At 41.8% G+C, this 26,182-nt stretch overlaps 1 protein-coding gene across 1 annotated transcript in view; it reads left to right on the forward strand.

The window, feature by feature from the left end:
- Nucleotides 1-560: 560 nt before the first annotated feature.
- Nucleotides 561-26,182, forward strand: part of LOC146009667 (uncharacterized) — a 38,712-nt gene continuing 13,090 nt past the window's right edge. Inside the window, exons 1-7 of the mRNA XM_083150123.1 lie at nucleotides 561-731; nucleotides 21,947-22,046; nucleotides 22,305-22,430; nucleotides 22,646-22,753; nucleotides 22,938-23,156; nucleotides 23,359-23,397; nucleotides 23,603-24,225. Coding sequence (XP_083006249.1) covers nucleotides 561-731; nucleotides 21,947-22,046; nucleotides 22,305-22,430; nucleotides 22,646-22,753; nucleotides 22,938-23,156; nucleotides 23,359-23,397; nucleotides 23,603-24,225 — 1,386 coding nt within the window. The remainder of the gene's footprint in view (nucleotides 732-21,946; nucleotides 22,047-22,304; nucleotides 22,431-22,645; nucleotides 22,754-22,937; nucleotides 23,157-23,358; nucleotides 23,398-23,602; nucleotides 24,226-26,182) is intronic.

Here is a 26,182-nt window from a genome sequence, read left to right on the forward strand (position 1 = left end):
CGGTTTTCCTCATAGTCAGAGTCTACTGTACGCTTTTTATTGCGTTTAAACTTGACCAACTCAAGTTTATATGCCTCACATTGTTGTTCAAGTTTCTCTAACCAACTTGAATTCTCTTGATCATTGAGCAAGGTGTTATGCTCTGTCACAAAGGTACTGATCTTAGTCCTTGTCAATTGTAGTTCGCGGCCCGCCTCCTCTATAACTAGGACCATAAGATCCAGGGCACAGTGGTTTAGTATACCCACCCACTTTCTCACAAAATCGGGGTTGTGACGCCCGATAGTGGGGGTATTCCTTACCCTAAATCCTCTCGGGATATGTTTGGCCCTGAAATATTCTGACAATGAGGTCCCATGTAATAGGAATTCACCGCTACATGCAGTGATACTATTTCGCATTTCTTGGATGTTGAGATTAGTATCAAGGAGGGTAGAATTTCCACTGATGTGTTTTTTAAAGATGTGGATAGGAATACGTTTTTGATGGCATCAAGCCATCACCCACCTGCTTTAAAACGAGGCCTCCCCCTTTCACAAATGTTTCGGGTCTCCAGAATAATGAGTGATGGTGCTGGCACTGAGAAGCGGCTGGATGACCTGATTGAAAAATTTGTACAGAGGGGTTATAGCCGCAGAGAGCTAGAGAAACAGAAAGCGCAAGTTCTGGGTATGCCATGCTCTCAATTATTTGTGGCTAAAGAGCGGAGTAGCTCCTCTATTCTCCCTTGGGTTAGTGCGTTCTCCACCAGTAGCCCGGTCATTAGGCATGCTACGAATGCCCTTTGGCCTATAATTAAAACTGACACGGAATTACCTGGGTTAAATACACTCAGACCCTTGGCAGCTTTCAAGCGGGGTGCTAACCTACGAGACCGCTTGGTAAAAACCGATATAACGGGATTGGGTGTTCCTAGACCTGTCAATACCCATTTTAAACCCCCTGGGTGTTATAGCTGCTACTCGTGTGCTACGTGTAGACACATGGTGTCATGTCGACAGTTCAAACATCCACACTCAGATCAGGGCCCTTATTCTGATCGGTGCGGCCAGGTGCGATTATGCGGCCAGGACCGTGCGTGCGAAACCCCGCCTTCCATACGGATCGCCAACTCCGTCCGTATGCGGTAAGAAGCTGTCCGAACGGACCGCACGTGTATTTTTCACGGAATACGCCTCCTCCATCTAAGGGAACCTCCCCCATCATTCGATGGTCGCAGACCATCGAATGCAGGACCGAGTGCTCCACCAGCACCCGCAACCTCAGACCACACGGACATTTTTCCGTGCAAAAGCAGGGATCTGGGCGGGCAGCTGACATCCGGCGATGTCATATATCCGCCCCCTACATGTGCGTCACGGCCGCATTACCATACGTACGCCCAGCGTTTTCATGGGAACGCCCATGAAACGCGGGGCGTATGCATATGGTAATGAGCCCAAATAGCCCTTCACGCCCCTCTCCACCCCCTGTTCGGAGTGTTCACATATCATGTGGGATTTGGCCGTACGCCCCGCTCGCACATGCGCAGAGACGCCTCTGCACATGCGCAGACACAAAACATCGGCGGGCCGAACGCACGCGGATATATCCGCACCGATCAGAATAAGGGCCCAGATGTTTGACATACGATTTGTTCTCACTTGTAAAACTGCATACGTGGTATATGTAATTGTTTGTCCTTGTGGATTATACTACATTGGCCAGATCACCCGGCCTTTCCGTGACCGCATGGCAATGCACCGATCTGATATCTGTCTTTCTATGTCAGGAAGGCAGATTGACAGGCCGGTGCCACGCCACTTTAAAGAAAAGGGTCATACCATTTCTATGCTCAAATATTTTGCCATAGACCACGTTAAGGAGTCTATGAGAGGCGGCGATAGGGCCAAGAAATTGTTGGTCCTGGAGTCTAAATGGATCTTTAAATTAAAAACTATGCTCCCCGATGGACTGAATGACAAACTAAATTGGAATAGTTTGATGTAATGCTATGTTACATTGCTGGTTTCCAATTTACATCAGGCATATGTTTTCTATAACTTCTGCTTTATGCGTGTTTTTTCTGTTTTTTATATTCTTATTCATGTATGTATGTATGTATATATCTTTCTCATGAGTATTAAAGTGCCCATTGGTGTGGTGTGTCGTGCTGGCGATCCACTAACATTGTGTATCATGGCAGGCAGGATAGGGTGTAAAACCTGTAGTCATGGTATATGTTGCGGTGGGTAGCGGCACTGGACTGCCATACTTCATATGGTGCCAATTACTCATGTTATCTGTAGTTATTATATGTTACTGGCGCCGGGGGTGAGCGCATCTGGGGAGTTGGTGTTGTGAGGCGGGCGGCTTCCTGTGACGCGAGACGCACGCTCATTGTTGCCTAGCAATTGGGTGCGTGTCAGCGGACGGAAGCTGGCGCTGACAACTTCCGATTCTGACAGTGGAGGCGGATGGCGGATATGGGTGATCGTCAAGAACAGTTGACGGAAAAAGAGCTGAATGTAGTAAATCCTTATTTAGGCAATAACAATACATTTTGACAAGTAGCAAAAAGTGTCCATACCGGGGATCCAATGCTGATTTTTTACAGAACGATTGGCCCCCAATAGGGTGACAATTGGAAACAAAAGTTCAAACCAGTATAGGGTGGTCAAACCGGATGTGCTCTCCAGGGATCCAAAATATTTTTAGTATTTGAGTTAAGGCAACATTCCAATTTGTACCATAAAAAGCACTTATTAAAAGTCCAGTGGAGTGCCACCATTTGTGTATGCTATATGCATGCTGGCTGTGGAATATACTAAGTTTTCCGGAGAGCACCCATGGCAATTGTATTTTTATATATTATATATTTATATATACGTACAGGTTGAGTGTCCCTTATCCAAAATGTTCAGGACTATGAGCATTTTGGATAACGGATTTTTACGTATTTTGAAATATTTTTTTTTATTTCATACTTATTTGGTCCTTCGGCGGTGCCCCGATGGTCCCTCAATGTCCCCTGGAGTCCATGGCGGCCTTCGGAATACTCTTCAAGGCATTCTTGTCCAGGGGATGCCTCTGAATAGGATTCCGATAGCCGCCGTGGACATCAGGGGGCGAGGTGATTATGAAAAAAAAGGGGTGGTGGAAAAAAATATTCTGAAAAACCACGACTTTCGGAATATTTTGGTTTTTGGAATATACGGATAAGAGACACTCGACCTGTATATACAGGGTTTGTATAAAAAGTAATGGGACCTATTTTTTTCTGACGTGACTGTATTTCACAGCGTGCATGCTCCAGGTGGATTCGATGAAGGGGTAAGTCAGCTTCAATACGCACCAAGCGTCGCCTATTAGCTTCTGTGCAGTGCATATCATGGATTTAGTGGACTCCTGTCCCTAGGCTCGGTTGAAGCTTAAAAATGCAACGTTCTATCAAACAGTGATACGCCATTAAATTCTGTGAGACATTAGCCATGATGCAGAAAGTGTTTGAGATTGAAAGCCTATCAAAAGTTGCTGTTTCATGACAATTCACAAAGCCCCACCAGCTTCGTAGTCAATGACTACCTTGCATGGAACGACATCGCAACACTTCCCTAGCCCCCCTACAGTCCCGATCTGGCCCCAGTGGACTGTTTCCTGTTCCCCCGTGTGAAGACAGAGCCATCAAAGGACACGACAGCAGACCGTAGTAGAGGTCATTCCCAGTAATGCCCTACAGGGCAGGCATCAGTAGTGGCTCTGGCTTGGGCTCTTCATGAGAAAGGAGTGGTGTGTGGGGATACAGTGGGGGTACAGGCTGTGATTGGGGTGGCCCTGGCCTTGCCGATGGGGGTGGCAGGCTTTAGGCCCCTAGCATTTTGGGGCCCTATGGCAAATGCCCTTCAAACCCATATCTTAAGACGCCCTTGCCTGGAGGGTATTGAGAAACTCTAATGCATAGTGGACCATATCATCCATTTGTACTACCAAGTCATATACACACCTGATTGCTTCTCTGCTAATTTGCAGAGCCCTGTAATCAGACAATTGCCGTTCAGCCAGAGTGAAATTCCACCCTGTGCAAGGCTGCACAGATTTGCTATTAGCTGCAAATCTGTTTTCAACTCTTTTATATATACGCGCTAGGATCCGTGTGCATGCGCAGCCCAGAGATCAGGTTTGAATAACCCCCTAACCCACAAGTGATCCTCTCTACATGTATGAAGAATCTAACACAGTAAATGCACAACATCTTGATTATAATACTGATGGGTAATGACCTCACTAGGGACTGGATAAGGTCAATGTTTTTATGTTCATTGTAATATTGTGAAACTTTGTATTTGAGTCTGATATCATGGCTTTAACTCAAAATTATTTCAGTGAAAAAATGTGTGCGTATTTTGCAAAAACATATATCAACATCTGATTGATATTCCAATTATTTTTTATGGGAAGAGATTTTGTATTGATTTAAAGTTATCAGAACAAGTATTACGTTATTCTTGTCAAGTAATCCTTTGATAAATGAAGTCTAATAATGGAAATACTAGACATTTCAGTGTCTAGTAAACTAGGTAAAGTAAAAAATACCCAAGTGCAGAAGAATATGCAATGCATCTTTGGGGGGTAATTCAATTACTGTAAGCACACCAGGAATGAGGTCCCAGAGCTATTCCATTAGCAGCATTGTAAACCCCCCCCCCCCCCCCCTTTTCCCTCCAATGCGGAGAATTTAATAGATCTAGGTACATATTTCCAGGGCCACAACTAGAGTTGTGTGGACAGTGCTCACCACACAGCAAATATACACTCCGGCCGGATAAATTAAATGGACAATTTTAATTGGTCGCATACTTGTGTGAGGTTACAGATTGGTCCACCATTCCATCATAGGACCGATCCCTCTAGCCAGAGGCAGAACTCTGGGAGGCAATGGAGTCATCTGCTGCCGGGCTTCTGCTCCCAAGGGGGCACCTCTCCTCCCCATGCAAGTATAAATCAGTTATTTAAAAGTCAATGATATTGCTTCTGTGTCTGAGTTCTGAGAAATATATGTGTTATCTACCTATATTTCTATATAAATATATATTTTATATAAGGTATATTTTATATAAGGTGTGTGTGGAGGGGGGGGGGCACCAATATATATCTTGCCTCCAGGCAACTGGAGCAAACTTACGCCACTGCCTCTAGCGACAACCATGGACTCTGATTGCCGTGTGGACATTATCTATTTGGGACTGCTGCTATTGGTACAGTGCATGTTATTTATATGCTTTACAACTGGGCCTACCACAGTTTAGCACTTGATCTGGATATTCAAACCATTGTTTTTATTTCTGTTTTATTAAAATTGTTTATTAAAATTGTCCATTTAATTGATTCACTTGGTACAGTTTATTAGATGTGCGCTGCTTTCTTCTTCTCTTTTGGACATTATAGGGGACTGACCATCCCCCAATAAGCAGCCGCCTTAAGTAAGCAACTCCTGATTAAAAGGTGCTCTTTTTTAACTATACGTTAAAACCATTACTCTGGGCGGATAAGCCGCCTCATCCACCGGCAATGGTCTATGTGCTGCTGTCAGCTGCAGCACTGCCCACTGTAATGTAGGTATTTGTGCACCCAGTGTCTTCTCCACTCCACTACCAGACGCACAGGTACATACTTTACATATAGTGACCAGAGTAATGGGCCAGGCAGCGGTGATAGGGCAGTGCAGGTGCAGCATTCAGTGACAGTGAACCTCCTGAATCATGACATTCTTGGGTGTTTTTTTATGTGGGGGAGAGTTATTAAGGAAGGTTACATATACCTGTGCAAGTGTATGATATGCCCCCAAGCCACGTCAAGGCTTCTTTGTATATTGAGGGGTCCCTAGCGCTATATCTAGGTGCAGGGTATGGCACCCCAAAAACTATCATAAGCTAGAAAGCCCGGTGCGGCACGCCAGTGAGATACTATAGTGCTAATAAAAAAATAGTGATAGGAAGCCGAAGCTATATATATAGATAGGGACCCCCAATATACAGAGAAGCCTTGACGTGGCTTGGGGGCATATCATACACCTGCGCAGGTATATGTAACCAATATCTCTGAATTATATTATCATGTAGTGTTCCAGATTGGTTACTAATACCATTCAGTGTGCTGGGGGAACCAATGTCTTGTTATATATACAGGTTGAGTATCCCGTATCCGAATATCCATTATCCGAATTATTCCGAAAACCATACATTCCAGAAAGTGAAAAAAAATATATTTTTTTTCGCTAAAAACTTACTGGGGACATTTGTAACTGCACTACTGAGGACATGATACAGTATGTAACTGGCACTATATATGTGCAAGAAAATGATTGCTTGGCATTCAAATTCAGTGCCTAAGATAGTACACAAACTTTGTTTCATGTTTTGAAACTTTATTTTTTTAACAAATAAAATATATTTGTGTGTAATTCATGTGGTTGATTTGTTTATATAGCATACATGCAAGATACTTCAAAATACATTATTGAAATATTCAAATATTCCGAAATACGGAATAATCACTTATCCAAAATTCTCATGGTCCCGAGCATTTTGGATAAGGGATACTCAACCTGTATAGGCAAATGCTTCTCTCTAAATTAATACAGGTTGAGTATCCCATATCCGAATATCCATTATCCAAATTATTCCGAAAACCATACATTCCAAAAAGTGAAAAAAAAAAAATTTTTGCTAAAAAAACTCACTAGGGACATTTGTAACAGCACTACTGAGGACAGGATATGTAACTGGCACTATATATGTACAAGAAAATGATTGCTTGGCATTCAAATTCAATATCTGAGATGCAACACAAATTTTGTTTCATGTTTTGAAACCTTGTTTTTTGAACAAATAAAATATATTTGTGTGCATTTCATGTGTTTGATGTGTTTATACAGCATAAATGCAAGATACTTCAAAATACATCATTGAAATATTAAAATATTCCGAAATACGGTATAATCCGTTATCCAAAATTCTCCTGGTCCCGAGCATTTTGGATACGGGATACTCAACCTGTATAACCTTTAAAAAATAAAAGAAAGCGCTCGGATTAGATAGAAATTACAGCCAGTCTTAATAAATTAAAAATAATATTTATAAAAATAATACAACAATATACATGATAAACATAAATTGAGAGTATTTCATATACATTTTAATGTCCTATATACTAATGAGTAACGGCCGATACCACACAAAAATAAAAAAAATTCAAATTAAAAAAGTGTGACTAAAAAGTCCCCTTTTAGAAAAGGTTTTTGACCAAAATATCTTTTAAATCCAATGTTGTTAATCTGAGTCAATTAACAGAAAGTCCACCATATTTTAGTTTGTTAGTAATATAAGTATGCAAGCGGTCGGTAGCAAGTAATAATGGTAAGTAACAGCAGTTGGTTAGATATTAATTACCAGTCTTCCGGTTAGTAAAAATTATTATGCAAGTATTCAGGTAACAATCGGTGATGGTATTAATGGAATTAGTAGTTAGTTAGGATATAGTCGTCGGCGGCTATTACCTCTTTGGAGGAGGGGGGCTTCCACAATGCAGGCACCCCCTCCGCTGCTGTGCTTATGGTCCCCGCTACTGTCGCCACAAATTCCAGTCCCAGCCACCGGTCTCCGGCATGGGGCGAGCGCATACGTAGTAGCTTTTTAAATACTGCGCATGTGCTGGCCCCAGCCTCTATGAGCTGCTTTTGCAGCAGCCCCTGACAGCATATTCAGTACTGCGTATAACTCGTATAACTGGGGCTTCGCAGCTGCGCATAGAGAGGCATCCAAGAGGGAGGGAACACTTCCCAATGGGACTGCTTTGAGTGACTGGCAGGTCGTACGATCATTTTCTGCACGCACCCCATGTGTTTGGATGTGCATGGCATTCGCACATGCGTAGATACGCCTCTGCAAATGCGCAAACACCAAACATCAGCTGTCCAGCCGCACACTGAGCCATCCGACTCAACCAGAATAAGGACCTATGAGCTGATACACTTTGTTGCCATGCCCCTTGCCTACAAAGTCACACCACTTTATCCCTTGCATTCTGGTGGAATCGATGCAATAAAGAATACAGTACAGTATCTATCCTTATGTATCAATGCCTATTTCCCTATAGATTGTAAGCTTGCGAGCAGGGCCCTCCTACCTTTTGACTGTCTGTAAATACCCTGTTTGTTGTATCACTGTCTCCATTTGTAAAGCGCAACAGAATACATAATGGGGGGAGGGTGGGTAGTGCTAATTCAGTTTTTGGAACAGGGCACCGAAATGTCTAGTTATGGCACTCCCTGCTTATTTCTGACACTAATCAATATCAAATTTAATTTAATCCCTCCCTTTACCTTCTATCCAAACAGGGGTCCTCACATTTACAGTTGGACTTGTGAAAATTATTTTTATTCCCATACTGTACATACATTTAATGACTTTTATACTGTTATTATCGATTGGAGTTTTTATTGACAAAGTAAATTTGTTGGGAGCCAATTGGCCTACCAGTATATTTTTGGATTGTGGGAGGAAAGCAGAGTACCCGGAGTAAACAAACACAAGCATGGGGAGAATATACAAACTCCACACAGTTAGGGCCATGGTGGGAATCGAACCCATGATACACGCTATGAGGCAATAATGCTAACCATTACACCATCCATACTGCCCATGTATATGTATACAATCATACTTATGGCAATTTCTGACAAAATGGGGGCTTATTCTATAAAAGGGCTATATAATACAAAAAATTGCCTTAACCCTTCTCTGTTATGGTCAATTCAGAAGTGTACAGATGTAGCCAGCCTCGTCATGGCTAAGTAGTCATGCCAAGTGTGCCTGCGAACCGCGACGGCCATAGGGAATGCGTTAAGTATCCTCCAGATGTAAATAGTCGCACCCTGGCATGGCAAATCACTACCTCTATGAGGTTTATTTCTGCTTGCACTCTATAGTCTGCTAGACAGTAAAATCTGTTATCTGCCGCCAAAACAGTTTCCTGCGGTTCAACTGATTTCTGCTAGAAATTAGCAAATTAACTATGCTCCAAGGTGTCCTTGTGGGTGTGATACAGGGGTCCGACAGTCGGGATCCCGACGGTCATTAGCCCGACGTCGGGATCCCAACTGGCCGGACCCAGACAGCATGGCGAGCACAACAAAGCCCCTTGCGGACACACTGCGCTTGCCACGCTGCTACGCGAGCCACCTATTCTATTCTCCCTCTATGGGGGTCGTGGACCCCCACAAGGGAAAATACCCGACACCCGTCGGGAACCCAGCTGTCTGTGTTTTGACAGTCGGGATCCCACTGTCGGGCAAATGCCTGTCAGGATCCTGACTGTCGGGACCCCGTCCGGCACCCGTCCTTGTCATGGTGCTGGTTTCTCCCTGGTTTCTCGCTGCGCATAGTGAGCGCAGCGAGCGATGTGATGTGATGTGATGGGATGCGGTGCACTTTAAACTGTGTCCATGTTGACATTCAAGTAAAAAAAACGGTGAAAAACCCCATGTCGACCTTTTGACTGTTGACCTAGACATTGTCGAACTAACGACCCGTCGAACTAATGACCTTTTGACCTATAACCATGTCAACCTTTTCCCATATCGACCTAATGGTGTCGACCTAATGACTGTCGACCATCATGCTGTAGACCAAATGATCCCAACCCCAGAGGCACACACCATGTCAATCCAAGCCACAGTTCTGGGAGTACAGGTCATTTAAAAACAAAGAAGTTTACAGTTTGGAGAAATTAGAAATGTGAGGTATAAAGCCAAAGTGTACGGATTGTAGAAAGTAGAATAGTACAGAGCTGAAGTAAATGTGCAGGGGAACACAAATTGACTCACGTTTAAAAATGGAATCAACTTAACAACCATATTCAAATATTAAAGAATGCAGATTTTTTCAAACATTTTTTATTATCCATTACAGTATAATTTAAGAATAAATAACATATTTAGAAGAATTTAGAGTTTAGTAGTCATTCAAGAGGCTGCAGAGTAAGCATTAGGAGTATCTCCCTTTTTAAAGTTTGCTCTTTTACATTCCCAGCCTGTTCCCTGTCCTTACACCCACACAACCTGTCCCCTTCAGTCACAACACAGATGCAAACCCTGTTCCCCCCAACGCATGCATATCACCACACGCACACACACCCCATTTCCCCTAGTCACCCCACACACAGTTCCCCCTAGTTACCACACACACGCACTCCGCCCCACCCTTCCCTCCCATTCACCACACTCATACAGCAGGTAACTTTATTTTTTTATGGATCAAAGGGTTGACAGTGAATAGATCAACCACTGGTTCTCATTGTGTGTTGACACGGACCACCAATTAGTGTAAGGCTTACCATCGCATGGCTCACGTTGCTTGCCATGGCATGGTGCCCCGCTCTGCTGGTATTTCGCTCGGCACACTTTACTACTGAACCATATTTTTAAAGGCACTTAGAGCATACCCAAGAGAGGAGTCACAGGACCTGCCCAGCGGCAGATCAGTCAGGTGTGCCACAACAATCTTGATTTGGGTGGGGGGTGCACTTCAAACTGATATCTATATTGCAGTGTAAAAATAAAGCAGCCAGTATTTACCCTGCACAGAAAGAATATAACACTCAAATCTAACTCTCTCTGCACATGTTACATCAGCCCCACCTGCAGTTCACATGGTTTTGCCCATTAGAAAGTGATTGTGCCTTTCTAAGCGAATCAGAATTACCCCCCCCCCCCATATATGTGTAATGCTGGGTACACACCAGGACGACTAGGGCCTGATCCCCTCAATCTAGATCCAATTCCGACCAATTGGATGTAGATTGTGTGGTGATTGGGCCCTTTTCTGTCCTGGTGTGGACCGATACCGATCCGATGCGCGGTCCCGCAGGTCGGTCGGTCGTTATTCAGATCCTACCTGCTGCAGGTAGGATCTGAATAACGACCATACTGCCGGGTGCGGGTCGCCATTGGATCGGACCTGCTCACGGTGCATCATGAGCGGGTCGTCGTGGTGTGTACCCTACATAAGGCTCCATCAAAATGTAAAAGATGACCTCTTTAGCTGCAAGCAATGCCCCTACCTAGTCTGTAGTATATTTGCAGTTGTATAATTTGTTAACAATTGGTAACATACAAAAAAACAATTAAACCTGCACCATATGTATAGTATTTGGAAGTATATTATATGGTGGATGAAATTGACTTTTATTTCCAAACAGAGGGGATTTTTATATATATTTATACTCTCTGATTGAGGGTGCTCTCAACTGATTTAGAATATAGGTTATCAGTAAGAAATCAGTTTCACTAGGATGCACTCCTCATCCACACAGTCCAACAGGACCTAAAATTACTAGTAGGTACAACCTTTATTATTAAGCAATTAAGGTAAAAAGGCCATCATTTTTTATTTGTCAATTGTATAAATTGTATATGACCTGGTTTCTCGAGTCCCTGTGCCAGGGATAAGGGTGGCGAAATATTAAAAAAAATTAATGTATATAGATAAGAAAATACATTTTAGAAAATTAAAATCTGTAAACTGTTGTTGTAATCTTGTTTATGTTAGTACTTTTTTGATAAGTACCAGTGATATTGGACCAATGTGTGCTTATTTTAATAAACTATAATAGAACCACTGAGTGTGATGTGTTCTTCACTTATATTAGCTAGTATGATTTGTTACATGTATCTTGCAGTTTTCTGTTTTAACATACAATGTTGCAAAAGGACAGTAGTGTCCTACCCGAGGTCACAATGTTTATATATAGGGTGAAAGTATCCCAGTCTGGATTTAATCACACACTGGGCCTTAAGCAGCCCATACACGCTGCTATGAGGGCGTGCTTTCCGTGCTGTACTAGCACGGATCACATTGCATTGCATTGCCTGTGCATGCGTTGTGCATGCAATGCAATGCAATGTGATGAAACCTAAGTACAAAAAGTATGTGCTTGCACATATGTGATCCGTGTTAGTACAGCATGGAAAGCACGCCCTCATAGCAGCGTGTATGGGCTGCTTTATTATGCTTGGTACGGTGGGACCGTACGCCGTCAGATCGGGGGTTTTTTTGTTCTGCGCATGCGTACCTTTCGCAATGCGCAGGCGCGGCGACTTCACAACGCTCACGGACGGGTCTTTTCGTATGAAAAAACCTGTCCGCAAGAGTACGGTCATTGTGGGTGGCATAGGGGCGTGTTGAGGGGAGCGGCCGAAATAATGAGGAAAACTGGCCGTAAAAATGGGCGTACACGGGGGTGTGCACCAAAAATTTACGGGGCTACAACCGATCAATGAACACACCGTGCATTTCGGACAGAAAACAGGCGGACGCCAATGATACCTCCAGACCACCCCTAGAGATACCGTATGAGAGCGGACGCCTGGGTCTGCTAATTAACGCTGATTACTACTCAAACTCAGACACCTGAATGTAATAAGCAATGCTGCAGCCTATTAAGTGAAAACCATTATTTCACTACCTGCAAGCCACACACAGCCCACAAACACATTGGAAGCATATCTTTCTACACTTCTCTACATGTAAAGGTTGGTTTAGTTTTAGGTAAGATTCATTTTAAGACCTGCTTACATATGTCAAGGTAGTTAGTTTATAACCATCTACATACATTCAGTATTTTTATATACTTTAAACAGCAGGACACTCAATCTACAGAAGTCGACATGTGTCAACTTTTTCACTCTAACACCAACATAACTTTATTTAAAAGTAAAAGCAATGTGGGGACACATAGATAGTGATTAAAATGCAACATTAGAACATAAAAATATACATGTAAGGAGGGTTATAATGTATTTTTATTAGGGTGTTCATTAAGGTAGACAATTGAGGTAATAGAAAACAATAATTGAATAACAATTAGAATAATTCATTTAATTGTCTTAATCATAGTTGAAAGGCTAGATTAGCAGGGCCATATATGTGAAGGGTATGCCAGCGTGCACGGACGTACGCTCACTCTCACGATCGGTGACATACGCTGAGTTTTCCATTGAAAACAGGCAAGACCCGTTCGTGCAAGGTAGCGTACGCTCAGATAGCCGTAAGATGTCGGTGGGAAAACGGACGAGAGACGTCCGTATACGGTGGCGTACGCTCTGTTGTACGCCAGTTATCGGTGTCTAATGGGCCCTACACACATGCCGATGTGTGCAGGGCTACCTAGCTATGCTAGGTCGGGCTGTGCTGCGCCGCTATCGCCTAGCACACAGAGCTGACAGCCCACACACAGAGCGAGCTGTCAGCTCTGTGTGCTAAGCGAGCGGACAGCGCCAGTGTTCTCCGGTGGGAGAACACTGCCGATGCCGAGATTGATGGACACTGTCCATCAATCTCGGCCACCGATAAAGACGCGCGGGGACGCGCACGGATGCCGATACAGCCCCCACACATACACCGATGTGAGGGCATTTGCTAAGCGACTTTGCAAAACTAAGAAAAATCGCTTAGAAAATGCCTTAATATCGGCATGTGTGTAGGCCGTATAAGAGGAGATCCGTCCATGTACGGTGCTGTACGCTCAAGTGTACACCACTCCCCTTTGTTGGTGTTTGTGACCGTCCGTATGCGGATGTTTTGTGGGCGGACTTACGCTCAAACGGGAAACGTACGGTGAAACGGACCGTACGTACGTTTGGCCGACCGAAGCAGAATAAGGCCCACTATTATTGTATGTTCTGCGGTCTAGACCTTTTTGTATTCCGGGTTCACTCATATATATATTTTGGTAGATAGCAGGCAATATATTCAAGCTTAAGAATTGCAAATATGTGCCCGGGTTCTGGAGCAGGTGGTTGTCCGTAACTGGCTCAGATCTTAATTAGTATGTTGTCTGAGAGTGTCCCGGACCCAAATGGGACAATTCGATTATGTCTCCTAGTGGTGCAAACACATAGATGTACATGCTGCAGCATATGGCCATATCACATTAACACATAGATGTAAGCTGTCGCATTGAATATGGTAGCGGGCGCGTGTGTTTGCCAATGAATGCCGGAGCCTGCTGTGCAGATCTCCGTATTTCAGCACTTCGGCAGTCCTGGGATCTGCTCCCTTTGTGTGGCTGCGTGTGGCGTTTAAATATGTGTTGCAATTTACTGTTTCACTCTTACAGTGTTGCAGATGATAGTGATGTTCACAGTATTTTATATAGTGAATGAGTGTCCCAGTCTGGGTTTAATCATATACTGATAACCATGTCATATCATTATATGACCCTAAATTGCAGCATTAAATGGGGTAGCGGGCGTATATGTGCCAATAAATACCGGAGCCTGCTGTACAGATCTCTGTATTTCAGTACTCCCGCAGTCCCAGGATCTGCTCCTTATGCAGATGATAGTAATATTCCACCTGAGTCACAGTATTTGTACAGCGAGTGAGAGTGTCTCAATCTGTGTTTAGTCTCATATTGTTATTATGTCTTATACCGTTCCAGATTTTTATGTTTTTGTGGGTTCACTCATCTATATATTTTAATGATGTAGTGGTAGATACTAAGCAGTATTTTGAAGCTCGAGATTAGCAAGTATGTGCCCGGGTTTGAACACAGGTAGTTGTCCATGACAGGCTCAGACCCTATTGAATAAGTTGTCCGAGAGTGTCGCGAATCACATCACCATATAATTATAGGCTGCAGCATAGAGTGGGGTAGCGGGCGTGTATGCGCCAATAAGTGCCGGAGCCCGTTGTACAGATCTCCGCACTTCAGCACACCCGCAGTTCCGGCTGCATGTGCCGATGTGTGTGCCACGCTTCTCTAAAGTAGCGCCTATGTCTTTGCCCCACACTCCCCTCTCTGCAGCTAAAGTTCAGCAGTTTTAAGATTCTAAACACAAAGGTATTTCAAACAACAGTTTACAGCTATATGCCAATGCGCATTTCGCTGTCTTTAAGAATTTGTCAAGGCTTAATCTCAATTGGTAACATGCAGGCACTGTGACCTCTGCTTTGGGGAGCAGCTTGAGGTAACTAGCCACCTATGAAGTTTAAAAATATAGGAAGCATATAAAGACTCCAGTGGTCACTATGGTTTTCACTGTTTTATTAATATGTTATTTATACCTTTTATACTTTTTATACCTTTTATCCTGTGATATATTGCAATATGTATTTTTTTTTATCATGTACTTCTCATTGTTTTATTAATGTTAGAATAAATGTACGGTTATTTATTACCTACTACTACTGTATATAAATCTTTAAGTGATTTTTTTAAGATTTTATCATTTATAACACGTGCAGTCGCTGAATCCTTAATCCTTGTAAAAAATTCCTTTTCTACCTTAGCAACTTACCACTACTTTGTATATTTAAGGTGTAGCAGACGCCCTTAGAAGTAATGTGTGTTTATATATATATATATATATATATATATATATATATAAACTAGTACTCACAAGTGGCGCTATATATCAACCCACATAAGTCACTATGGATATGTTAGACAATGGCCCTAATTTAGATCTGATCGCAGTACAAACTTGTTCTCAAAATGTGCAAAACCATGTGCACTGCAGGTGAGGCAGATGTAACATGTGCAGAGAGAGTTAAATTTGGGTGCGGTGTGTTGAAACCTAAATCTAAATTGCAGTATAAAAATAATGCAGCCAGTATATACTCTGCACAGAAACATAATAACTCAAATGAATGTAACTCTCTCTGCACATGTTACATCTGCCCCCCCTGCAGTGCACATGGTTTTACCCATTTTGAGAACAAATTTGCACTGTGATCAGATTTGAATAAGGGCCAATGTGTGCACTAATGCACTTTAGGGTGGTGTAAAGTTCCATAGACACTGGGCGACTATGCCCAGCGTGTATGGACAGCGATGATGTCAATCATCGCTGCAGGGAAAGCCACTTAGTGCATACACACACTGAGCGGCTTTCCCCCTGCCCGGCGCCGACGGATGGGGGGGGGGAGGACGGCGTTGCATAGCGCAGAGCTATGCAAAGCCGTCCTCAATGCCGCTCATCTGCTGGTATAACCAGCAGATAAACAGCTTTCCCGGCAATGATGCGGGAGCGCGCAGCAGCGCTCAACGCTCATCGCTGGGGCATACACACTGGACTGCTTTGAGCTGAAAGCTGCTCAAACAGGCTGTTTTGAGTAGCTTTCAGCTCAAAGTCGCCCAGTGTGTATGGGCCTTTAGTAAACAAATACAGAGGGGCATATCCATTTGCAGGCCCCCATACATTAGTCCGACTTGTCCTAGGGACAAGTCGGGCCTGATTTCCCCTGCAGCTCCGGGAGGGGGACACACGATTAGGCACTTGATGTGCCAAGGTTTACATATGATAAATCGCATGGATTTATCATATGCAGTCCCCGGGGAGCTGCAGGAGGAGGGAGCCGTGCGGGGAACGGCAGCGGGCGGGGGATGCCGGCTAATTGAGAGCCGAGCAAGGAGAGGCTTCATAGGGACCCGGGCAGGAGGAAGCTGTTGCGGTGGGGTGACAGCGGGAGGCGAGCAGGGAGAACTTGATGACGCTGGCTGCCGGGCAGCGCCGCAGCGGCGGGAGCCGGGAGGAACAGATAACTTGGAAAAAAAAACGCCCATAGAGATGACTAGCAAGCCATTGATTGGCTGAGACCTCTCTCAGCCAATCGCTGATTGGCTGAGAGAGGTCTCAGCCAATCAATGGCTTGCTAGTCATCTCTATGGGCATTTTTTTTTTCAAGTTATCTGTTGCTCCCGGCTCCCGCCGCTGTGGCGCTGCCCGGCAGCCAGCATCATGAGAACCCTTACACGGGCCCTGATTGCAGGCAATGTTTTCAACCCCACAAGGTAGTGCAGCAAAAGCCTAACTTTATGGCAGCACAGATTTGCACTATTTTTTTTGCAAAAAGAGGCATCCCTATGGTAATAGTTCCGATGGATCCTGGTAAGCAGTGGTGGGGCAACAGCACATTCAAATTGTTAAATAGGGGAGCCACACCAACTGCCTGTTAATACCAGCCAATGATGTTTGGGGTGGCAGTCCCCTATTTGAAATTTGGACAGTTGGTAAGTATTTTAAATATGCCTCTATGTCACACCCCTCCTGCAGTTTAACCCTTACTTCTCCCACCCCTGAAGCCTAACCTGGATGTATCGGGATCACGGCTCTTGGAATGCTGGCGGTCAGTATACTGATAGCAGTTTCCCGATTGTCAGGATCCCAACTCCTTTTAGGTAACTATGTTGACCCTCAGCACTAGCCCTTTGCGGTGATCTTCAGACTAGTGTCGGGATTCCAGTATCAGTATTCTGGCTGCCGGAATCCCAACCAGATCCCTGCCTAACCATGACCCTAACCTCAGTGCATACTGTCAGCCCCAACTGTGCACAAAAAGACCTAAAATACTACACTGCACTGCATAATAGCCAATTGGGGGAAATTTACTAAGATGTGATTTTGCTATGGGCAACCAAATTTACTAAGATTTGATGTTGTTATGGGCAACCAATCAGAATCTACTTCTTATTTATTTAGCACCCTCTAGAACAGTGATTTTCAACCTTTTTCAGGTCGCGGCACACCAGACAAGACTTAAAAAATGCCAAGGCACACCAACATTTTGTTATTAAATATAAGACATACTGTATCCCTCATAGTAATTCCACACACCTGCCCCCCCCCCTAGTTATTCCACATACAGTACCTGCCCCTCCTTAGACGGTCCAAGCATCAACTCCCCCTTACAAATTACATAAACAAATGCCCCTCCTTTGTTATTACAAGCACTCACCTGCCCCCTCAGATATTCCAAAAATATTGCGCACTTGTAAGTAGGGTTACCACCTTTTTGTTGAGAGATTCCCAGACATTGGCCCACCCTTTGACACACCCACTGACCCGCCCCAGTCCTGCCTTATGTTGATTTTTTTAAACCTTTGCTTCAATTTTATTCTTGATTTTGCATACCATAATGCCAGTTATATGTTATATCACACACATTAATGGCCATTACAAGTTATGCCACACATCGTGATGCCAATTACAAGTTATGCCATATACCGCAATGGCCATTACACATTATGCCAGGACTCAACAAATTTCTTGCAAACGAGGGATAATATGGACAGTGCGCGCCGAAAATGTGCCCATTGCACATTTTAGTGAACTTTGTAATTCCGATTAGACATAAGCCCACACATGATGCCCATGACATACTATGTAACACTCCGCAATGCCCATGACATAATGCAGTAGCGCACGCAGGGGGGGTTTCTGAGTACCCAGAAACCCCCCCAGGAGTCTAAGCACCTTGGCCTGAAAGCTGAGGGTCCCCTCTTTCCATGGGTACAAGAATTTTAAAAATCGGCCCTTGGGAACCGGAGATATCGGACTTCAAAGCAGTGGTCCCCATCCAAGCCTGTTAATTGCTCTTCCCAGTCAGTAGATAAGGCACACTTTTTCTTCAAACTAATTGGTTTTGACAGGTCCACGCCCCTTTTATACAGGTTGATATCAAACTTGATACGATCGTATCACGTTTGATATCAAAGTGGTATAAATAATATTAACCCCCGTATTAAAATATAATTGGTTTGATACTGTAACTTCATACACTGATATTGTCTATATCAAATAAAACCACAGCTGTATAAATTAATTTATAAAGGTCGCTTAATGATATCTTAACCAGCTGGAAGAATTTCTAAACATAATGCTAAAAAAGTTGTTAGAAAAATATGGTATACAACAGATATATAATTCGTAGAAATGTAGATCTTGTTTTATATCAAATTTGATTTGTGTAGGATGTCTCGCAACTCCGATCATCAAAACATATAACGTATATAATTATAACGTATTAAAGCCGGGTAATTGGTATCGCTCATAGCTCTTTCACGGCGAATAATACAGACATATCATTACCAACTATAATAACACTTACCTTAGAACGATCCAAAAGCCTGACCAACCGTGTATCAAAAAATAAAAAATAAAAAGTTATACTCCACACAATAACTTCCACACCAGCTAAGGTCCATCTTGCTTTTAAAATGAAACATCAGAACATAACAAAGAGGTCTGGGTATACAACTGTTATGCATTTAAAGATACAGGAGACATTCAGTCTGGGGCCTGACATGTTGTAGGCATTTAAATTTAAAGACACACAGCGTGAGAAGTATAGTGTTACTTTTAGAAAGACATCAGATATGACGGATGATTGTAATTTTCAAAAGTAATTTTAAACACCGGATTCCATAGTCTTTGAAGACGTTGATATTTACGTATGACACAATTAGCGTAGACAGCACAGCTGGGCTGGTAACAATTATATTCATTAGAAAGCTCATACCTCTGAAAAAAACATTTTCACACGTCTATCAGTTTAATTAGGTTAGACAGAACAAAGAAAGGCCATGAAATCTTTGCAACAGAGCATGAGTGGCATCTAGTGGCCATGTATTGCAGTTGCAAGCAAGTTCCAGACGGAGCTAGAGACTACAGAATTAACTTATATATTATATTTAACTGAACATTAACCCTGAACATTATCAATGCTGATAAATAAAGGATCTATATAAAGTATATATATATATATATATATATATATATATACAGCTATATACAGTATATATATATATGTATATATACAGTATATATATATATATGTGTGTGTAATGTGATGGTATCATTATATTATGTGATGAATAAAATATGGATAATATGTTATATTATTTAAATCATATATATATATATATATATATATATATATATATATATATATCTCAATCAAATTACACAGGTGTAGTGGATAAGGTATATATTTTAAATTAAAAAGCATACACATACATATACAACAAATCTGTTGATCAATCATATAGAAGTCCAGATGGTATTTGTAAAAAGATTTATTCGGGAATCTTCCAAAATGATGACAAAAGCCCATATATATATATAGGGCTTATGTATGCTGTTGTTGATGGTGTGCCATATCTGACATTTATTTAATAAGAATAAGGGTTTTTATTCAGGGGGCAATTTAGTGGCATTTTATCGAGCTAAATATTCTGAACACAGCTGTGTTTTGCACAATATGCTATGTTATTTAAATCAAATATATATATATATATATATATATATATATATATATATATATTTGATATGCCTGTCTATGACTTTGGAACACAACTCATGAATATTCAAATGAGACAAATGCAACACAGATGTGTTAACTGACTGAAACGTATAAATATGTTCTCCATGGGGCCAGACAACTACCAGGCATCTGCCACACATTGAGGTTGAAGGTCTTCACACACACACACTATTCAAGACAGAGAACTTGAAGTTTTGACTTGAAGTTTTGTTCCAGAACAGTGGGTAAGTCTAATTTAATTTTCTAAATAAATATATATATATATATAGTTTGCTGCTGTATTCATTGTATTGTAATGTATTTGGAGTACATGCTGTCATACTGGCGGCTTGTGGTTAATCATTTATTTAGGAAGTGATTAGCGTATTGTGGTCTGTACATTATACATATTGCTTTTAAAAACACTTTAAACAATCTTAAAATATAGTTTGCTGCTGCATTCATTGTATTGTAATGTATTTGGAGTACATGCTGGCATACTGGCGGCTTGTGGTTAATCATTTATTTAGGAAGTGATTAGTGTATTGTGGACTGTACATTATACATATTGCTTTTAAAAACACTTTAAACAATCTTAAAATATAGTTTGCTGCTGTATTCATTGTATTGTAATGTATTTGGAGTACATGCTGTCATACTGGCGGCTTGTGGTTAATCATTTATTTAGGAAGTGATTAGCGTATTGTGGTCTGTACATTATACATATTGCTTTTAAAAACACTTTAAACAATCTTAAAATATAGTTTGCTGCTGCATTCATTGTATTGTAATGTATTTGGAGTACATGTTGGCATACTGGCGGCTTGTGGTTAATCATTTATTTAGGAAGTGATTAGCGTATTGTGGTCTGTACATTATACATATTGCTTTTAAAAACACTTTAAACAATCTTAAAATATAGTTTGCTGCTGCATTCATTGTATTGTAATGTATTTGGAGTACATGCTGGCATACTGGCGGCTTGTGGTTAATCATTTATTTAGGAAGTGATTAGCGTATTGTGGTCTGTACATTATACATATTGCTTTTAAAAACACTTTAAACAATCTTAAAATATAGTTTGCTGCTGCATTCATTGTATTGTAATGTATTTGGAGTACATGCTGGCATACTGGCGGCTTGTGGTTAATCATTTATTTAGGAAGTGATTAGTGTATTGTGGTCTGTACATTATACATATTGCTTTTAAAAACACTTTAAACAATCTTAAAATATAGTTTGCTGCTGCATTCATTGTATTGTAATGTATTTGGAGTACATGCTGGCATACTGGCGGCTTGTGGTTAATCATTTATTTAGGAAGTGATTAGTGTATTGTGGTCTGTACATTATACATATTGCTTTTAAAAACACTTTAAACAATCTTAAAATATAGTTTGCTGCTGCATTCATTGTATTGTAATGTATTTGGAGTACATGCTGGCATACTGGCGGCTTGTGATGTGCGGTCTGCTGACCACGCATGCGATATGATGTGATTCTGTAGTAGTTTTGTTGGATCCCCTGTAATTAATTTTTATAGGCCGATCTATAGAATACAATGTCAGGAGGTATTCATAGATCAGGTTTTTGTGAGAGCGTTAATAGTTTTATGTGATTTTGTGCACGCAAATTTCGTTATGGAAACTTATCGTGTTATCTTTTATTATCAACAGTGCCATCTAGTGGTTGTTGCAGAAAAACACCTTTGAACTTAAGCTATCAACAAAACATCAACATGCAGGTGTGTATATGATATTTACAATAGTTTAACAATAGCTTATTGTATTGTTATTTCAACTTATTATTATTATTTATTACAGAGAAAGGAATACAAAACCATTAATGCAAATAAAATAAGTCTCAGAGACTTTCAAGATTTACCCAGCTTTCAACAGCAATCAAATGAGCAGACAAATACGTGTAAGTTTACAGATCAAAGACACAATGTTGTTGCTAGGGCATGATTTGTTAAGGCACAGGGGCTATTGACAGGTGTTATAAATGTTACGCTGTTGGTGTTAATTATTATTACCAGGCTCAGTTGTATTATTCACAGGTTCTGTTAAGACAAGCAACCTATTGGTATAAATGTTACACGTGTTGATTGTATTTTTCGTTCTACAAAATTGTTGTGTTAATTTTTATTTTATTTTTTATGTATATATTATTTTAAATCAGTTTCAGATGTCACAAATGTCGCATCTGAAGTTGGATCATTTGGTTCGGATTTCACAGTCGGTCCGGATCTGACGACATTCGAAAACCCATACGCAGCATACTCTGATTTGTCCGAATCGCAAAAATGTAGGTGGTCATAAGCCGTCAAAAAATGTGATGTATGTTAAAAAATGTGATATATTATTATTTCCAAAAATATGTCTCTCTCTCTCTCTCTCACGCTATCTCGCGCGAACTCTCACGTTCTCACTCATATATATATATATATATGTATATATATATCCTGTTATATTCATTTTTATACCGCCTGTGATATTAATGTGTTATTTGTTCTCTGTTAGTATCGCCGATTATGTCGAAATCTGATGCAGAACACATAATGGATGATCTCTGGAATTTACCATCGGCAAAACACTATAAACAACTATACCAGACCCCGGCTATACAAGGTGAATTTTGACGATTGGCTAGCGGTGTTTTTATAATGTGTTTTTGTGTTAAATGTTGCATATCGTCGCAAAATCATGAATAGTGTCCACAGGAGTTGTTGTTATCATGACTTAAATGACAGTTTTTTTTTTTTTTTTCTCAAGTCAGCGAATGTGTCGTTAATTGATAATATATGTATTACAGATGACATAGCTAGCCGGTATGAACCTACGGTACCTAGGGCCGATACGTGTGAAGCGGGACCATCCGGATACAGAGAACCGACATCGGGTGCTGAATCAAACGCCAAACAACACAACAGCGCTTTGGCTAAAGGCGCAAAAAGAGCCCAGATCAGCGATCAAGCTTTCTGGTCATTGTTTAAAGGAACCATGCCGGCGCAAACCTTTGACAAATACCCGGGTATGTTTATTTATTTGGTTTCTTATATAGCAACATTTACCATTGTTCTTTACAAATGGAAACCACAGGTATTAAACAGCCTGTGTAGACGTAAGCCGACAAGGAAGGTGGGGTGGGGGTGGGGGTGATCCTGAAGGTGTTATAAAGCGACTGTCTTTGTGGCCGCGTATGTGTAACTAAAACTGTGTGATTTTTATTACAGTAGGAACCACGCCGATGGAAAGATCTGGCAAATATTCAGGTGTGTAATGTAATGTTTATTTATTTAGTTTCTTATATAGGACCGCGTTCATCATTGCTCTTTACAAATGGAAACCATCGGTATTAAACAGACTGTGTAGATGCAAACCGACATGGAGGGGTGGGTGATTTGGGAGGCAGGGCCTGAAGGTGTTATAAAGCGTCCGCGGATGTGTAACTAAAACGTTGTTATTTTTTATTTACAGCGGATCCGCGACAATTCGCAAAAATGATAGCCGCGGCCGGGGTTGCTCAACCACACAATGCTGAAATGGATGGGGGAGAATCCGCTAAAACGGCGATCGACCCACAACGCCAAGAAAATGTATCAAGGGCCGAGATCATGGCAACCGAGCGCGACGATTTCAAGCCAAGCAAGCGGAGAATTTCAAAAAGTCGATCCGGTCAAGAAAACAAGGCCGATTTATCAGACCTTAAAAGAAGATTGAAATATTCGGAAGGTAGACCCGTGAGAAAAAGAATTGCATTACAAACAGTGCCAACCGTGAGTAATGTGGATTACCCGCACGCATTTACAACACCTGCAACACCTACTGAATCCGACATTGACATTGCCGGTAATACAAAGACTGTGAAGACTCGTAAAACTTTACGACTGTCAAGAGAGAGATACACGACGCTGACGGATGATGATGTCATCGTGATTTCAGACACGCAGGAACATCATACTGCAGAAACGCAAAGCGTGGTCAGTAACACACCTGCAGCTACATTATCCGCTAATGATGAGGACTTAAATGGGCAAACATTTTTTATCACCCCTAGTGAAGAGTCAGGCTCAGATACACCACAGAATGATGATGAGACTGTAACATCTGTAGCCGGAATCCCTGATAAAGTAATGGGTGATGATTACACAAAACTACCCAGTGTTTTTACCACGGTCGGCGAGGCAACCGCATCGGGCGGTGCGGATGCCCCGCCGACCGTGGTATCGACAGACATAGTTGATGGGGTTCAGAATGTGGAACAATTAGGACAAGATGCGGAAATACAATACTACGCGGTCATGGGGAGGATGCGTGAGCATATAGGATACATGCGTAGAAATGTCAATACCATGTTGAACCGTATAAAAGATGAGCTTTATGGTTCAAAAAAGAAGCCAGAGATCATTAAAGAACTTGTAGAAATGTACATGAATGTAACATCAAATCATATATCAGAGACCGTGAGGACTAGGGATTTTATTAAAGCGAACATGTATCATTTTGCCGAGATAATTGAAACGGATCCGTGACTAGGCATGGTGGGTTATGGGTTGAAACGTAATTTACATGTGTGTAAAAAAGCCCCAAGAATTAAAGCAAATGTACCGTGCAAAATCTCACACTTATTTCGCCGTTCGAAAATAAAACAGGCTTTAAAATGCATATACAGGCTGAGAAAGCGTAAACAACACAGGGGGCGAGGCACAACCCCAACCCCGGGTGCACAGGCTGACAAATCACCGGAACAACCATTACCGGGTGACGCTGCGTCACCTGACAATGTTGAACACCCCGCAACGCCCATGCATAATGACATAGATGGGGGTGCGCCACCCGGTAATGGTGAAGGTCGGCGAGATGTGTACTTAGAAGCTGTTAACAGGTATGAGCGACACCATCCTAATTTCAGAGCTATTGAGTATCATAATCATTTTCAATTTGTTAATTTGGAAAGAGTTACATCATTTGCAGAGGGTGTTGAAGCCGTACACAACGCTATACAGGTTATGATTGATGAATTCATGGTTGGTGTTGACCCTAATGATCGTGTACAGTTAAGATTGGAGGGGGGTGGTTTACACAACGCCATCTACTCACACCGAAAGCCGCAAGAATCATTAGACGCTGTCAGTTTCTTGAATCAAATTACAAACACTCTTCAAAGTAACGCTGAATTCTTATTAGGCACGGGTTTAAGGTTTGTGATCACTGTTTTTAGAAATAGAGCGGGTGGGGCCCTAACTGGTCGCGGCCTTAGACGCATTCCATACAGCTTAATTATAGAAAGGCGCAGAAGACACCTGTATGATTTCAACAATACGCACAATTATTTGTGCTTTGCGGCATCGATCTGCAAACTTCTGGATAAAGGTAATGCCACAGACGCTGAAATACACGATCGGGCGCTTCAAATTCATAAGGATTTGAACCTACCGATCGATAAAGCAGTCAGCTTTAGCGACGTTGTTGTTTTTGAAAAACACTTAAAAACAAAAATTACAATATTATATCATAATAATCGTTCTTGGCATTACTATTCTTCAGATTCGCGCTACGGTGATACCCTGTATGTATTATATCACGATTCACACTATTATGGCCTGATTAATATCTGCGCATTTCTCGGATCGAGATTTTTCTGTTCCTTATGTAATCGAACTTATGAGCGCAAAAATAGCCACGATTGTCTTTTCTTTTGTAAGGCTTGTCACAGACAAGCGTGCGCTGATGATGGGGCTTCCGCATTAAGATGTTCGGTTTGTAGGGTGTTTTGCAGATCGCGTGAATGTTTAGAGGAGCACAAATCCTTAGCTTTAGATCACAAAATATCCTGTCTTGAACATGTTTATTGCGACAGGTGTTGTCTCTACCGTCGCAGGTCTCATGAGTGTCAGGGGCTAAAGTGTTCTACTTGCAAGGCATATGTTGATGGGTTTGCGGATCATTTGTGTTACATACAGCCCATCAAAGCGGAAGAACCCACCACCAAATACATCTTTTATGATTTCGAATGCATGCAGGAGACAGGTATACATATACCAAACTACTGTTACG

Source organism: Crinia signifera, chromosome 6, assembly GCF_055691185.1.
Source record: "Crinia signifera chromosome 6, ASM5569118v1, whole genome shotgun sequence".
Classification (NCBI taxonomy): Eukaryota; Metazoa; Chordata; class Amphibia; order Anura; family Myobatrachidae; genus Crinia; species Crinia signifera.